The following is a 15656-nucleotide window of genomic DNA, read 5'->3' as shown; positions in this document are numbered from 1 at the left end:
GTGTGTGTGTGTGTGTGTGTGTGTGTGTGTGTGTGTGTGTGTGTGTGTGTGTGTGTGTGTGTGTGTGTGTGTGTGTGTGTGTGTGTAGCTTGTTCTTTCTTTCTTTCTTTCTTTGTCTAGTCGGGGGTCATTGGGCATGGAAACATGGATTATATTAGACCAGGGGTCTTCATCAGTGTTTTATTTATTTTATTTTATTATTTTTGGGCCACACAATGCCTCATTTTTCAATGTGCGGAGACCAGGGCAAGATGCAGTACATGACCAATTAAAGTGTGACTTAATCGTTTCATGATTATGTAAAAAGATTGCTTTGAATTAATTATGCAACCCTCTCAGCTTGTCCTTCCCCTTACTGTCTGTAAGATGCAATAGTCCAAAATGCAGTCTGTACACTTTATTTTCCTGGACAAGCCCTCCCCCTAGTGACCATAGAATGAATAGCAGCAGTGGTAATTCTTTACTTTTTTCCCCTTTAGAAAAGTGACCAATTCAATTTGAGACGTGAATTACAATCAGTTTAACAAAATGCCCAAGAGAGGACTGCCTACTAATGCTGTGTCAGCCCCTTTGAATAAACCAATGAAATGTAGCGTCCATTACACACACACACACACACGCACACACACACACACGCACACACACACACACGCGTGCACACACGCACACACGTAAGGGTGTTTTGAGGCATTCTTTTGTAAAAAGCGTGTCAGTGCGTGCGGCGAAGTCGGTCAGTTCAATTTAACAAATGCACCGACGGGCAGCGAGCCCTGAGATCATCCATCAATGTCTGAGCCCTGACTTCCTGTTACTACATATGACCACAGCATTATACTGAATGTCTTGTTTTCCTGTGGGGGTGGTGGCCTGCTGGGAAGCAGTGCATGGTGGGAAGTACTTTTACTCAAGTACTGTACTTAATGTACTTTTCTCTCCTTTCACTTCTACTCCGAATATTAGACGGATAGATGGATATTGCACTTTTACTTCTCTACAGTTATTTGAAAACTTGAGTTCCTAGTTACTTTGTGGATTTTGATTATTATTACAAAACATGCATTAACTTATACGCTTTTTTGAAAATAGCCGATACAACATGTCGCCATGCGCAGTGGTGTGTGGTTGTGAGCACCCACCCACCCACCCGAGCCCAAGATTGTAGTGGAGTAAAAAAAGTACAATATTTGGAGCAGAAGTAAGCATTGTGTCCCTGTCCTCTGTCCTAACACTCCCGTAACGTACGTGTGTGTGTGTGTGTGTGTGTGTGTGTGTGTGTGTGTGTGTGTGTGTGTGTGTGTGTGTGTGTGTGTGTGTGTGTGTGTGTGTGTGTGTGTTGCGCTGCAGGCCGGTGAGAAGCACTACCATCCATCGTGCGCCCGCTGTGCCCGCTGTGAGCAGATGTTTGGAGAGGGGGAGGAGATGTACCTCCAAGGTAAACAAACACACAACACACACCATTGATTGATTGATTGATTGAATACTGAATAAAATGTACATTTTAGCCGACTAAAATCGTATGATATTTAGTTGACTAAAACTAGACTAAAACTGAAACATTTCAGATGACTAAAACTAAATGAAAATGTATTCAAGAGACTGACTAAAATTAAAAACAAAATTGTTGACAAAATCAAAACATGAAAACCTTTGAGAACCACTGTGAACTTAATCGCTGTTCCTTAAAAATACTACAACTGATCTGCAATCATGTGATGTGACAGTAGAGTTAAATCTGAATATGGACCCTGAAATAAAACAGACATACAAATATGAGAATACAATTACCGTGCAGCAATAAAAGTCTTTCATTTTGATTGAATACAACCGAGAGTTGTTGCAGACCTGCACATTTCTGGGAATGTGTGTGTGTGCACGCGTGTGTGTGTGCACGCGTGCGTGCGTGCGTGCGTGCGCGTGCGTGTGTGTGTGCGTGCGTGCGTGTGCGTGCGTGCGCGCGCGTGCGTGTGCGTGTGTGTGAGCGCAATGCTTCATAAACCGACAGAGTAATCTTGAAATCAATCCTTTGGCAGACAGACAGGAAGTCAGCGTAACACTGTCTTCCTGTCACACAATAGTTATTGTGTCACGGCAACTATTCTCATATCATGAGTTATTATTATATCTGAGTGGTGGAAAAAGTACTCACATTTCTTCTACTTATAACTTAAAGGAGCATTCAGTGATTTGGGTGATTTGGAAAACCACCCAGTCCGCCCCGGTAACAAAATGTGCACATGCACGCTCTACAGTGGGGGGAAGTGCAACAGGCCAACAGCATGTGCACCAAGGCCCGCCCCCACTCGATCATGATTGGAGGAAGGCCCCTCTCATCCTGATTGGATGAAGGCTTTGCCACCCAAAGCCCAAACTGAAACTAGGGTTTTTTTTAACCCAGGGGCTCACTGGGGACAGGGAGGAACTCCTTATATGGTCAGCACACTCTATAGTAGGGAGAATTATCCAGAAAAAAAGAAGAAATAAGTGATATTTGAATTAAGTCAAATCACTGAATATACCTTTAAAGTATCAATACTGCAATATAGAAATACTCTGTCACAAGTAAAAGTCCCGAGTACAAAACTATTGGTAGAGTACCAAAAGTAGGACGTTTCCTGCTTTGCAAATGTATAAAATGTATAACCCATTTTGACATGAGATCAGATTCTAAAAATGTCTCCTACATCCTGACAGTTTTCTGAAAAAGCTATGTTTCTATGTCAGTGGTTCTTCGATTTTTCAAAAATAGCAGACCTACAAGCTCGTAGCGCGCCACTCGGTGGCGCGCTATGAGCTTGTAGATCTGGTATTTTTCAATAGCTAAAGCATGACATAATGCTAACACCAAGAGGGGTTCCCACCCAAAATGGGATAATAATCTTTTGAAAATAGCAGATGTATAATCTCACAATGTGTCGCATCATGACGCATTGTGAGCCTGTTAGATTGTTTATTTTCAAATGGCTGAAGTGGGTAATGTCTGTTTAGTAATAATAAGCTATTATAATAATCATTTTAGTGGAGTGAAAGTATAATTTGAGGTGCCGCGCCGGTGACGCTTTGTGACCTTGTACTGTAGATCGGCTATTTTCAGCGCGTGACATTGTCGTGTGACGAAGTGTGAATTGGGCTTAACCCCTTTTGGTGTAGCATTATGTTATGCTTTAGCTATTGAAAAATAGCAGACCTACAAGCTCATAGCGCGCCACCGAGTGGCGCGCTACGAGCTTTCAGGTCTGCTATTTTTGAAAAATCGAAGAACGACTGACATAGAAACATAGCTTTTTCAGAAAACTGTCAGGATTTAGAAGACATTTTTAGAATCTGATCTCAGGTCAAAATGGGTTAAAATCGTTTAGTTTTCATCGTGGTCTAAACTAGGTCCCTTTTCAGATTCAATCTTCTTTTTCTTGTTTCATGTATTTTGTCCAAATTTGGAAACATAGCTATCTGCTATTTTTGAGAAAATCTTCTTCAGGTCCCTGGCAGGCTGGTGTATATATATATATATATATATATATATATATATATACACACACACACACACACACACACACACATATTCCGGGGTCCATGGCACAACAAAGTTTGAGAACTTTGTTTTTCAAAATCGTACAAAATCTAGGTTCAGTACATTTTGTGTAATCTGCTAACTGGTGCTTGGTGTTGTCCTCCAGGTTGTACTATCTGGCATCCACCGTGCAGACAAGCTGCCAAGCAGGAGGAGAAGAGCAAGGTGAGTCGTGGAACAAGGAGGGGTTCAGGCCGTGTTGCCACAGCTACGTACAGTACATGTCACAGAGTATACTGTATGCTTGTAAGGCCAAGCCCGGTGTCAATATACTGTACTGCAGGGTTCCCCAATAGGCGGCCCGCGGGCCATTTGCGGCCCGCGGAGCGCCCCCTTGTGGCCCCTGTAAGAATAAAAAAATAAAAAACTTTTTTGTTTTGTTTTCGGGGGGTGTCCCAGATATAAATGGCATTAAATGGGGGTCAGTAGCCTATGCATGTCAAACTGGGCACCCCCTCAAGGACCACTGGTGGTCCCCGGACCACTGGTTGAGAACAATTTTTAATTAATTAATGAAAAAATAGAAAACCCAATTTTTCGCGCGTGCGGACTCGCGGGTTAATTGGGGAACCCTGCTGTACTGTATGTAAGGCTAACGTTTGAAACCATGGCATCTTTAATGGCCTTTTTTCCACAATGGCTAATCAGCTAATCATCTCCAGTCTATAGAATTCCCAATGTATGAAATTTATTTTATGCAACTGATTACCGTCAGCTAGGGCCGATATCAGAGCTTTTTGTAGTACTGGTCCAAAGAATCCCGTCTTATCTTAGCATGAGGTAACAGATTGTATCATTATTAGGCGACTATACTGTTGTCTCTGTGCATAAATGGAGCTTCCAGAAGAAGGTGGCAGATACTGTTTTCCTGTTCCTGGTTAGCTGGATGTACGTACGGTATGATGATAAGAGCGCCCCTCACTTCACACGGGTGTGATATCTTTTTATTTACAAAGTGATAAATAACAGTAGGCATAGTTTCGATGCCGGGGGCTTTTGATGCTAACCTGACTCCGCCAGATGGGGCAGCAGAGAGTACACCAATCAGCGGCAGCTAGAGGCGGGATCAAGGCATACACAGCGCTGCCTTGATCCCGCCTCTAGCTGCCGCTGATTGGCCAGGCCGTTTGGTAGCATCAAGTCTGCCTGAGAGTTCCCAGATGGGAGCAGGAGGGGGGAACCCAGTGTACTCTCTGCTGCCCCATCTGGCGGAGTCAGGTTATTTTGATGCACCTGGCGTCGTCGAAACGTTAGTTTCCTTCTGTCTGCCGATGTGTCTGTGCGTTTGATGGAGCTGTCTCATGCACAGTGGAACGTCCTTTCTTCTAGCCCAGTGGCCGGGAGGGACCACCAGTAGTCCTCGAGGGCGTTCCAGCCCAAGTGGTCCTCAGCTAAATGTTGTAGAGTTGGAAACTAAATGGGCCCTTCTAGTACTTAAAGGACCACTTCACCACTTTTCAACATCTCTTCATATAATTGGTCCTCACTAATGTTCATGATAAAACACCACAATTTTTTTCTACTCGGCCTGTGTCTCATAGGAGGGCTGTGGGCAGTTCAGACACCCGTCCACCAGTGACATCATCGTTGGACAGATTTTTTTTTAAACAAGATTTGTTTTAAAATATATTTAGATTTTTATTATCGTGAGAACGATGGCTTCCATTTTTGGAAGCCATAGTTTTTTCAGGAAAAAACTTTTCAGGACAAGAAAGCCTGCAGTTTCTATTAGCTTGGATTCCCCATCGATGATGTCACTGGTGGACGGGTTTCTGAACTGTCCACAGCCCTCATATGAGACACAGACTGAGTAGGAAAAAAATTGTGGTATTTTATCATAACATTAGTGAGGACCAATTATATGAAGATAAGTTGAAAAGTGGTGAAGTGGTCCTTTAAGTAAATGTACTTAGTTACTTTCCTTCAGTCGCCTTCTGACCGCCTTCCTCCCATGCCTCCTCCTCTTCCTCAGAAGCAGGTGCGGATACAGATCAGTGACGAGCCCGTCCTGCCCGATCCGCAGGTCGGTGGTCCGGTAAAGCCACCCTCCCCCCCCCCGCTCCACCCTTTCCCCAAGTCCCCCCAACCCCCCCCCCCCCCCCACAACCCTCACCAAAGACTCCCCTGCTCTGCTGCATGGGGTTTTTGGGGACGTTTTGGAATTATGAATTGTTTTTTTTTCCTTTAACCCCTGTCTGTCTATGCCGCTGATTGCTGGTTATCGGCTAGATATCGACTCGACGTTTTGTTGTTTGTTGTTTTTTTTCCTTTAACCCACTGTCTATGCCGCTGATTGCTGGTTATCGGCTAGATATCGACTCGATTGGCCTATTACAGGCATGTAGACGACAGAGACTGGCCAATCCCCGTGCAGGGGGGGGGGGGGGGGGGGGGGGCATGTGATGCGAGGCCGCCATTGTGCGAGACGGTTAGGGCTGACGGTCTGACTCGCGAGGATCTTCAACTCTGCACTTTGATAGCTATGTATAGAGAGCATCATGGGTGTTGAAGTACTCGAGTCCACAACTCCACATTTTCATTTACAAGGTCTTGCACGTAGGTAATTTGACTCGGTCTTGACTCAGTCTCTGACCAAGGGACTCGAGACTCTTCCCCCACTGAGTCCACTCGAGTCACGAGTCACTACCATGCAATGAAATAAATGTATTATACACATATGTGACTAAATTTGACTGAGGGACTGCCATTGGATTTTTTTGAATTTTCAAGCAGGGAATCATAGCTTCAAATAGAGATATTGGTTGTTCAGTTTGACCCACCAGTTTTGAAGATACTGCTTATAGAGTAATGTCTTGCAGAAAACAACAAGTTGAGAAAACAGGCTTGAAAGGTTCACTTCTGTTCAGTTATTTCAGACATGCTCTAGTATGTGAAGAATCTGCCTGTGCTATTATCTCCAAAAGTTGGTTAATTCCAACTTTTGGTGAAAAGCTGGAATTTGCGCGATGGCAGTCTCTCAGTCAAATCTGGTCACATATTGTGAGGAGCCCATTCACATTAACATGACTCGGTCTTGACTCGGAATCCCCCCCCCCCCCCCCCCCCCTCGGACTTGACCTGGACTCGCTTTAGGTGGACTCGACTACGACACCAGCAAACGGTCTCTGCATGTATGTGTGTGTGTTGTGTGTAGACCGCAAGCAGTATATAAGTATAGAAACCAGGCTTTTCACAGGTAATGCGGGAAGACTAATATAACCCCAATAAATGGCTTTGGGGGCCAGCTCTAGTGGTTGTGGTGTTGGTGGTGGTGTTGATGATGACGCAGCGATGTGTGTGAGCTTGGAGGGGTGTGGACTGGAGGTACAGGTTGTGTGGGGATCGGGTTGCAAGCGACGGCACGCACACTTTATATCGAGACGCGTGCTGTACGCACGCGCACACACCCACATACTGGACACGTCCTCACTCACACACACATACACAGTCATTAATACGAATATACACACGCACGGCACACACAAGCACGCGTACTGCGGCGTACAGCTGACCAAACAGGATTGCTGAGTGAGAGGGATTTAATTCCCGCTAGGATCAAGTTACTGTGCACAGTAAGAGGATTTAGTGTAGATACAGTAAGACTGTCACAACACTTTACGCTATTTTGTGATTTTCTTTTTTGGAAAGAAAAAAAGATATGATATTAAATGAGATTATTTGTTGTATATTTAAGTGATCCCTATAGGACGCTCATATGTTCGAGAACCACTTTCAACTCACCGACACTCATCTGGGCATGTATATTTTGAATATTCGGAAATATACATCTAAATAAAATAGTGAAAATAGCTACTGTGGTTTGTCATACGACACTATATAGTGTAATTGTACGGCTTCAGTGTGTGTGTGTGCTTGGCTGGTACAATATAGCACGCCCACACATCCCACAATGCACTGCATTTGCAGTACAGCGTCAATAGACAGAAAGGACGCCTCCTTGCATGTCACCATCAGACATGACGTATATGTATTTGGCGCAACAAAATTGAATACCAAACGACAAATGATGGTGTAATTCATGCCAATAAGCCTATCTCACAGAATTTCCCCGCCCCCCTAAATACGCCCCCTTTCGGGGTTAGTGGTGATAGCGTGACGTCACTCCATAGACACTACATGTTAACCGAGGTAATTTAAGAAGTCTACAACTTTTGTTTTCTCAAGGTAAGGTTTGTTCTATCTGTTCGAGCTGATTTACCATCTTGTTTGCTTCATAATAATATTGGTCTGTCACATTTTTACATTAGAAAATGTACTTAGATTCTCCAGAGAAAAAAACGTGTAAATGCTCATGTTAAAGACACCACTATTTACCGGAAGTGGGCGTGGAAAGCGGGCTGTGAGATAGGCCTATAGTGCCAATCATCATGGCACCGCGACAAATATATTTCACATCAATCGAGGAGTGTTCAGTCTTGCTATTGAAGTCGTGTGGTATAGTTTGTCTTTGTTGGATTGTTCAAAATCGATCACCTATAATGGCACAGCTTTTCCCAATAGCACCGCTGCACTGTGGGGCGCGCCGCGTGCGTGGCATGTTGTTCACAGAGTGCTCTCACCTTGAGGTTTGCTGTGTGTTGCCTAGGACAGGGGTTCTCAACGTTTTTGGCCGGGGACCCCCGGAAATGCTTTGGCAATGTCTCGGGACCCCCGCCCCGCCCCCTCCCGACCCCCAATATAAATTGACTGCTACAATAACCTTAAACCATTTTGGGCGGGAACCCCTTTTGGTGTTTTAAGCATTGTTATAATTTAGCTATTGAAAAATAGCAGATCTACAAGCTCATAGCGCGCCACCGAGTGGCGCGCTACGAGCTTGTAGGTCTGCTATTTTTTAAAAAAAGTGAAAATAAAATTTAAAAATAAATATATATATATATTTTTTTTTTGGAAAATAATTTGGGGACCCCCTAAAATAATTTGGCGACCCCCCGAGGGGTCGCGACCCACGAGTTGAGAACCCCTGGCCTAGGAGACTGAATGCCACGTACAGTACGTACAGTGTGACTGCAGCACAAAGGGTGGTTTGATGTTCATTCATTCACTTGAGAGTTGACGTGAAGCATGGGTTTGGTAACACAGAAGATAAGCCTAATAGCAATCTATCTGGAAATGTATAGTCTCTCTTGCTGGCTAAGGCCTGACTCACACCTTCGCATCTAGCATACAACATTGTTGGATGCTAGATGCATGAGACTTGTTTACTGATGCAAGCTCGCAATGCATTTCCAATGGGAGTCACATGGTTTGACACGACATTTGTGTTGTATGGCTTTCGGCTGTGTTTCGACTGCCCCCCCCTCCCCCTCATACAACACAAATGTTGTGTCAAACCATGTGACTCCCATTGGAAATGAATTGCGAGCTTGCATCAGTCAATAAGTCTCATGCATCAGCTATACATCAATCTGTTGCGAAGGTGTGAGTCAGGCCTAACTCATCTCTCTCTCTCTCTCTCTCTCTCTCTCTCTCTCTCTCTCTCTCTCTCTTTCTCTTTCTCTTCTCTCTCTCTCTCTCTCTCTCTCTCTCTCTCTCTGTACTATTACTCTCTCACCCGTTCTCCTTCAACTATACAGTGTATCTAACAAAGTGTTGTATTATGTGTGTGTGTGTGTGTGTGTGTGTGTGTGTGTGTGTGTGTGTGCGTGTGTGTGTGCGTGTGTGCGTGCGTGGCGTGTGTGTGTGTGTGTGTGTGTGCGTGCACGCGCTGTAGGTGACCAGGACTTCCTCGGAGAGCATCACCTCCGTACCAGCCTCCAGTGCTTCTGGCTCCCCCAGCAGAGTCATCTATGTAAGGCCTCCTCTCGCTCTTATACTCTGCCTGCTCCGCCACCAGGGGGCAGCAATGGCACACAGTACTGTGCTGTTATCATGCCCTCACATTATCTCAATGAGACACATGACAATAATTATGAACCACTTATAAATACACCCTATAGCAGTGATTTCTCAAGGCCTTGAGGCTATCGCAAGTGGGCCCCGAGCCTACTTTAACCCATTTTAGGCCTGACATCGAAATTTAAAAAAATGTCTTCTAAATCCTGACAGTTTTCTGAAATACCTATGATTATCAGTGCTTCTCAACATTTCATGTCAAGGACCCCAAAAATGTGATGTATTTGGTCACCGACCCCCATCTGAAAACATGTTGTTCCAGGGACCTCCCAGAAGCAATGATTTGATTTAAAAAAATGTTCGCTCTGAAAGAATATATATTCAAAGATTTGCCCCACATTTTCACGATTTTTCAAAAATAGCAGACCTACAAGCTCGTAGCGCGCCACTCGGTGGCACGCTATGAGCTTGTAGATCTGCTATTTTTCAATAGCTAAAGTATAACATAATGCTTGGAACACCAAAAGGGGTTCCCGCCCAGAATGGGTTAAACCAATCAGCTTAGCTTAGTTTACAATAAAGTTTACTAATTATCAATCAGTTAAAAACAAAAAGGCTTCGTTCTTCATCATCCTATCAAAGTGGCGTCCGAAGGGGCTTCCCGGGGGGTCTCAGGCATAATGAGTTAATATTGCATAAAAATCAGTTTTATCTGAAAATAGCAGATCTGCGTTGTGTGTGCTTGCGGATCTGCTATTTTCAAAACAAATTAAAATGTATGTCGCTCACACAAACCTTTGGTGTGTGTCTAAATGAATGCGTGCGTGTGTGTGTGCGTGTGCATGCGTGTGCGCGTGCACGTGTGCGTTCCTCAGGCTAAACTGGGAGAGGAGACTTTGGACTACAAGGACCTGGCCGCTCTCCCCAAGGTCAAGGCCATCTACAACATCGACAGACCCGACATGCTGTCCTACTCCCCCTACATCAGCTACCCGTCTGAGGAGAGACACTACGGAGAGGTCTGTCTGTCTGTCTGTCTGTCTGTCTGTCTGTCTGTCTGCCTGTCTGTCTGTCTGTCTGTCTGTCTGTCTGTCTGTCTGTCTGCGTTTGTTGGTTTTCTGTTGTTTTGTTTTGTTTTTCGGTGTCTTTAACAGTGTACAAATGGTTCTATTTACTCGTTCGCCCCTTTTTTCGCCGTGGGCGGAACACGTCACCTACACAGTAAAAGTCGTCTGTGTTCATATTACTCGGAGAGTAACCAAAATGGACCCACCTGGGGGAGGGGTTCATTTGGTTATGTTTTTTATTATACTATTATTTATTATACTTTGGTTATGTTTTTTTATTATTCTAAGTTAAAGGATTTGACTTGTTCTGCACCTTGCAAAATGCTTTCTTTGCCACTGTTCGTTATTATTCTGCCATGATCTCCGGGACCCTGGGGAACAACAACACATTTTGTACTGTACTGTACTGTACTGTACTGTACTGTACTGTACTGTACTGTACTGTACTGTACTGTACTGTACTGTACTGTACTGTACTGTACTGTACTGTACTCATGGAATGACAATTACAAAACTCCGTCCATTCCTTCCAGCCACGCCACTGATAAGTAGTGTTGATTTTGACAGCAAATTTTTGATTTAGTTTGATCATATTCTTTTGAATCAAATTCCATTTAGTTTTAGTCATATTTTAGTCATCTGAGATGTTTTGGTTTTGTGAGCATGCGAGCATTGTGAGCTTGTAGATCTGCTATTTTCAGTCCCTCCCTACCTAACATTTTAGTATAGTTTTTATATGTTTACGAAATTGTCTATATTAAGTCTTAGTTTTAGTCATCGTAGCTTAGTTTTTAATTAGTTTTGGTCAGTGAACAAAGGTAGTCGCCGAACAGTTTTTGTCACAGTTTTAAGTCGACAAAATCAACACTGCTTCGCACCACTCATTCATTCCTGTGCAGTCACCTCATTTCCACTCTTGTTTACCGTAGCCGCGCTCATGCGGTCCATTTGTCTGGCGGGAATGCAAGGCTGGAGGCTGCGAGGGTCGTTATTCACCCGGAACCAGCCGTCATTCATTCATTCATTCTGACGATGGACTCATCCCCCCACCCGCCGGGCGGAAACCTCATATCTCCCTAATACAACATTTTTATGTTTTTTTTAAAGGTATATTCAGTGATTTTACTTAATTCAAATATCACTTATTATTATTTTTTTTCTGGATATTCCTCCCTACTATAGAGTGTGCTGACCATATAAGGAGTTCCTCCCTGTCCCCAGTGAGCCCCTGGGGTCAAAAAACCCTAGTTTCAGTTTTGGTGGCGGGTGGCAAAGCCTTCATCCAATCAGGATGAGAGGGGCCTTCCTCCAATCAACTGGGGGCGGGCCTTGGTGCACATGCTGTTGGCCTGTTGCACTTCCCCCCACTTTAGAGCGTGCATGTGCACATTTTGTTACCGGGGCGGACTGGGTGGTTTTCCAAATCACCCAAATCACTGAATGCTCCTTTAAGGGTCATATAATATGACGCAAATGTAACAATGAACTGTCAGGTATGCATCCAGGCTTGCAATGTGTAATGCATTATAGCAAAGAGCTTGTGATAATAACCACATTGAATCCATTGGGAAGACTTATTTTTTATTACGTCGTTGAAAACGTAACGGTTTCGGGAGATGCGAGGTTTTTTTTTTACACCCAACGGCGATGTCATTATAACTTCCCATGTGAATGAGTTCATCCCTAATCAACTGGCTTGTTCTCATTTTGCAGTCCCCCCAGCTGCTCACCCCTACACCTACTGAGGTAATCCAACTAATAGAACACTCGCTTCATGCTCTGTCGTACAACGCTGAGCTGAGCGCCACAACGTTTCTTTGGCTCGTATAACGCTGCGCCGTGCGACTGAGTATGAGGCGTGTGCCGCCCGCCCTGATTACATGGTGTTTTGTGTGTGTGTGTGTGTGTGTGTTTCTGTCTTTGCGTGTGCACGCACGTGTTTGTTTTATTGAGCCGTGGCACATTTTTAACCCATTTAGACCCGAGGACGATTCTACAAAATGTCTTCTAAATCCTGACAGTTTTCTATGTTTCTCAAACTGTTTCATGTCAAGGACCACCAAAAATATATGTAATTGACCGCCGACCCCCATCTGGAAATATGTTGTGTCAGCGACCCCCCCCCCATATATTCCACATTTTCACGATTTTTCAAAAATAGCAGACCTACAAGTCTTCTGTTTTTCAATAGCTAAAGCATAACATAATGCTTAAAACACCAAATGGGGTTCCCGCCCAGAATGGATTAAACGAGGACACTGAGTTGCATTATTGTTCCTATATAGCATCACGTCATTTAAATGGTTATGTTGAGGTTAGGGTTTATAGGTTTGGTTTTGAGGTCACAGGCATTAGGCAGTTAGGGGTTAAAAGCAGTGGTCATCGCCATGCTGGCTTTGTGGTGGACATTGTTTGTCAAAATTCCATTTTTGCCACGTCGGACATACAGAATGAGTGGACCATAAAAGACCAGAAACACATACAGATGTGCCATTTGAGAACTTCACACGCAGTGGTGGAAAAATTACTCAATTGTTTTTTTGTTTTTGTTTTTATAGTTTTTTATTGGGGAGAGTCAAGCACTATATCTGACAGGAACATCTTTGCACGTAGTCACCCATTTTTGTTCTTTTTTAAAATCATCACAAACATCAACAGACAACGAAACAAGGACATACAGGACAAAATAAAATAAAAATAAAATAAAAATAAAAGTAAAAACACAGGTCACATCATGGGTCACAGTCAAGAGTATTGTACACTTGTAAGAGAGGCACTGTCTGTTAATTCTGAAATCCACAGTCTGCTATATTCGGGTCACACCGAGCAGTCTAATCCAGGGAGGTACGATTATTGAAGTATTCTATAAAGGGTCTCCATGCCTTTAGTGAAGCCTTCGACGGTTCCTCTGACTACTCAATTGTTTTACTTAAGTAAAAGTACCAATACTGCAATTTAAAACTACTTCGTTACAAGTAAAAGTACAAAAGTATCGGCATCAAAATGTACTTAAAGTACTAAAAGTAAAAGTACTCATATTGCAGAATGTCCCATTTCACAAGTTCAAAATGTGTAGAAAATCTATTGAAAATAGCAGATCTACAAGCTCACAATGCGTCACGTTGCGACGCATTGTGAGCTTGTAGATCTGCTATTTTCAAATGGCAAAATGTATGTTTTCTAATCAAATTTTAAATCGCCAAAGTAACTAGTAACTAAAGTTTTCAAAAAATTGTAGTGGAGTAAAAGTACAGATTTTGGCTCCGAGATGTAGTGGAGTAGAAGTGAAAGTACCGGAAATTGGAAATACTCAAGTAAAGTACAAATACCTCAAAATTGTACTTAAGTACAGTACTTAAGTAAAAGTACTTAGTTACTTTCCACCACTGTTCACACGCCATGCCAATGGCAAGACAGTGGATGGTCAGTAAATTGTCAGAACGTTGTCAGTGAGAAAGGAGTGCTTTTGCAATAACCCATTCAGACCTGAGCTCGATTCTACAAATGCCTTCTAAGTTTTCTGAAAAACCCATGTTTCTATGTGTGGTTCTCAAACGGTTTCATGTCAAGGACCCCCAAAAATATATGTAATTGGCCACCGACCCCCATCTGAAAATATGTTGTTCCAGGGACCCCCCCCCCCCCCCCCCCCCCCCCCCAGAAGCAAAGATTTGAGTTGAAAACGTTCACTCTGAAAAAATATATATTCAAAGATTTGTGCCACATTTTCACGATTTTTCCAAAATAGCAGACCTACAAGCTCGTAGCGCGCCACTCGGTGGCGCGCTATGCGCTTGTAGATCTGCTATTTTTCAATAGCTAAATTATAACATACACCAAAAGGGGTTCCCGCCCCAAAATGGGTTAAGGTTAAGGTTATGATTCATGAAAATGCTACTCGGATTCTTTTTTTTTTTACAATGAAAAGAAGTGTCAAAAAGGCACACTTGTTTTCAGTAACAGAAGAGAAGAATTAGCAAGGCTAAACAGTGAAAAGGACCTTGCGGGAGAACAAGTATTTCCAGAACAAATGCAGGGGAAAGTACAGGAAAGCCTGAAGTGTTGGAATGGCACGTCTGTAAAGCCCCCGAATGACCATAACAAGTCTGTATAACCCCCCCCCCCCCCCACTTTTATTCGTCTCTAAAATAGGAGTATGAATCAGCCCTTAGTTCTACTGGATTTCTTCTCCACTAGTCCCTCCCTAACATTTTAGTCTAGTTTTTATTTGGTGACATAGTCATAGTTTTAGTCATCATAGCTTAGCTTAGTTTTCGTCAGTGGAAAAAAAAGTCGTCATAGTTTTAGTGGACGAAGTCAACACTGGTAGTAAACGATGAATGCCAGGCAATAACGGGTTCATGACATCATACCCATAGTCTTATTTATTCACGAAGACGAGAATGTGACCATGTGATCAGCACGTTAACCCATTTTGGCCTGACGTCGAATTTAAAGAAATGTCTAAATCCTGACAGATTTCTGAAATACCTCATGTTTCTGTATCAGTGGTGCTCAATATTTCATGTCAAGGAACCCAAAAAATGTATGTAAGAGGCCGCTGAACCCCATCTAAAAATATGTTGTTCCAGGGACTGCTCAGAAGCAAAGATTTGAGTTAAAAACGTTCGTTCTGGAAAAATATATATTCCAAATTTGTGGCACATTTTCACGATTTAAAAAAAAATTGCAGACCTACAAGCTCATAGCGCGCCACTCGGTGGCGCGCTATGAGCTTGTAGATCTGCTATTTTTCAATAGCTAAATTATAACGTAATGTTTAGAACACCAAAAGGGGTTCCTGCCGAAAATGGGTTAAATCGGTAAGAGTCGAGCACACTGGGATTCCCCGGGTGTTGTGAGGAAGGAGTCGGCTCATGAATTCAGCAAGATGCTCTTATCGCCCTATATGGCTGATAACAGCCGTAGTAGGGCTGATAACCGTTATCAGCTCCTGTGGCTCCTATCACCCTCTCTGTCCTTGTATCGCTCCTCCTCATATCACCCATGGAGCTAAATAAATACATGCAGTGCAGAGTATGTGATAAATAATGTTTTGCACATGTTGCACATCGTAGCGATGTTGGGTTATATTTGTTTTTTTTAATACATATTATGTGTATTTATATGCATAGGATAAAGTGATTGATTCCCCTCCTTAAAAA

At 43.3% G+C, this 15656-nt stretch overlaps 1 protein-coding gene across 1 annotated transcript in view; it reads left to right on the top strand.

The window, feature by feature from the left end:
- ablim2 (actin binding LIM protein family, member 2) overlaps window positions 1–15656 on the top strand; it is a gene marked incomplete at its 5' end in the record, with an annotated part of 75056 nt that overhangs the window by 20093 nt on the left and 39307 nt on the right. The window contains 6 exons of the mRNA XM_079491348.1: window positions 1345–1432; window positions 3675–3733; window positions 5541–5603; window positions 9303–9380; window positions 10300–10443; window positions 12202–12237. Of these exons, the coding sequence (XP_079347474.1) occupies window positions 1345–1432; window positions 3675–3733; window positions 5541–5603; window positions 9303–9380; window positions 10300–10443; window positions 12202–12237 (468 nt within the window). The remainder of the gene's footprint in view (window positions 1–1344; window positions 1433–3674; window positions 3734–5540; window positions 5604–9302; window positions 9381–10299; window positions 10444–12201; window positions 12238–15656) is intronic.

The sequence above is a fragment of the Electrona antarctica genome (assembly GCF_951216825.1).
Source record: "Electrona antarctica genome assembly, chromosome: 21".
Taxonomy (NCBI): Eukaryota; Metazoa; Chordata; class Actinopteri; order Myctophiformes; family Myctophidae; genus Electrona; species Electrona antarctica.
This window is presented reverse-complemented; position numbering and strand designations above follow the sequence as displayed.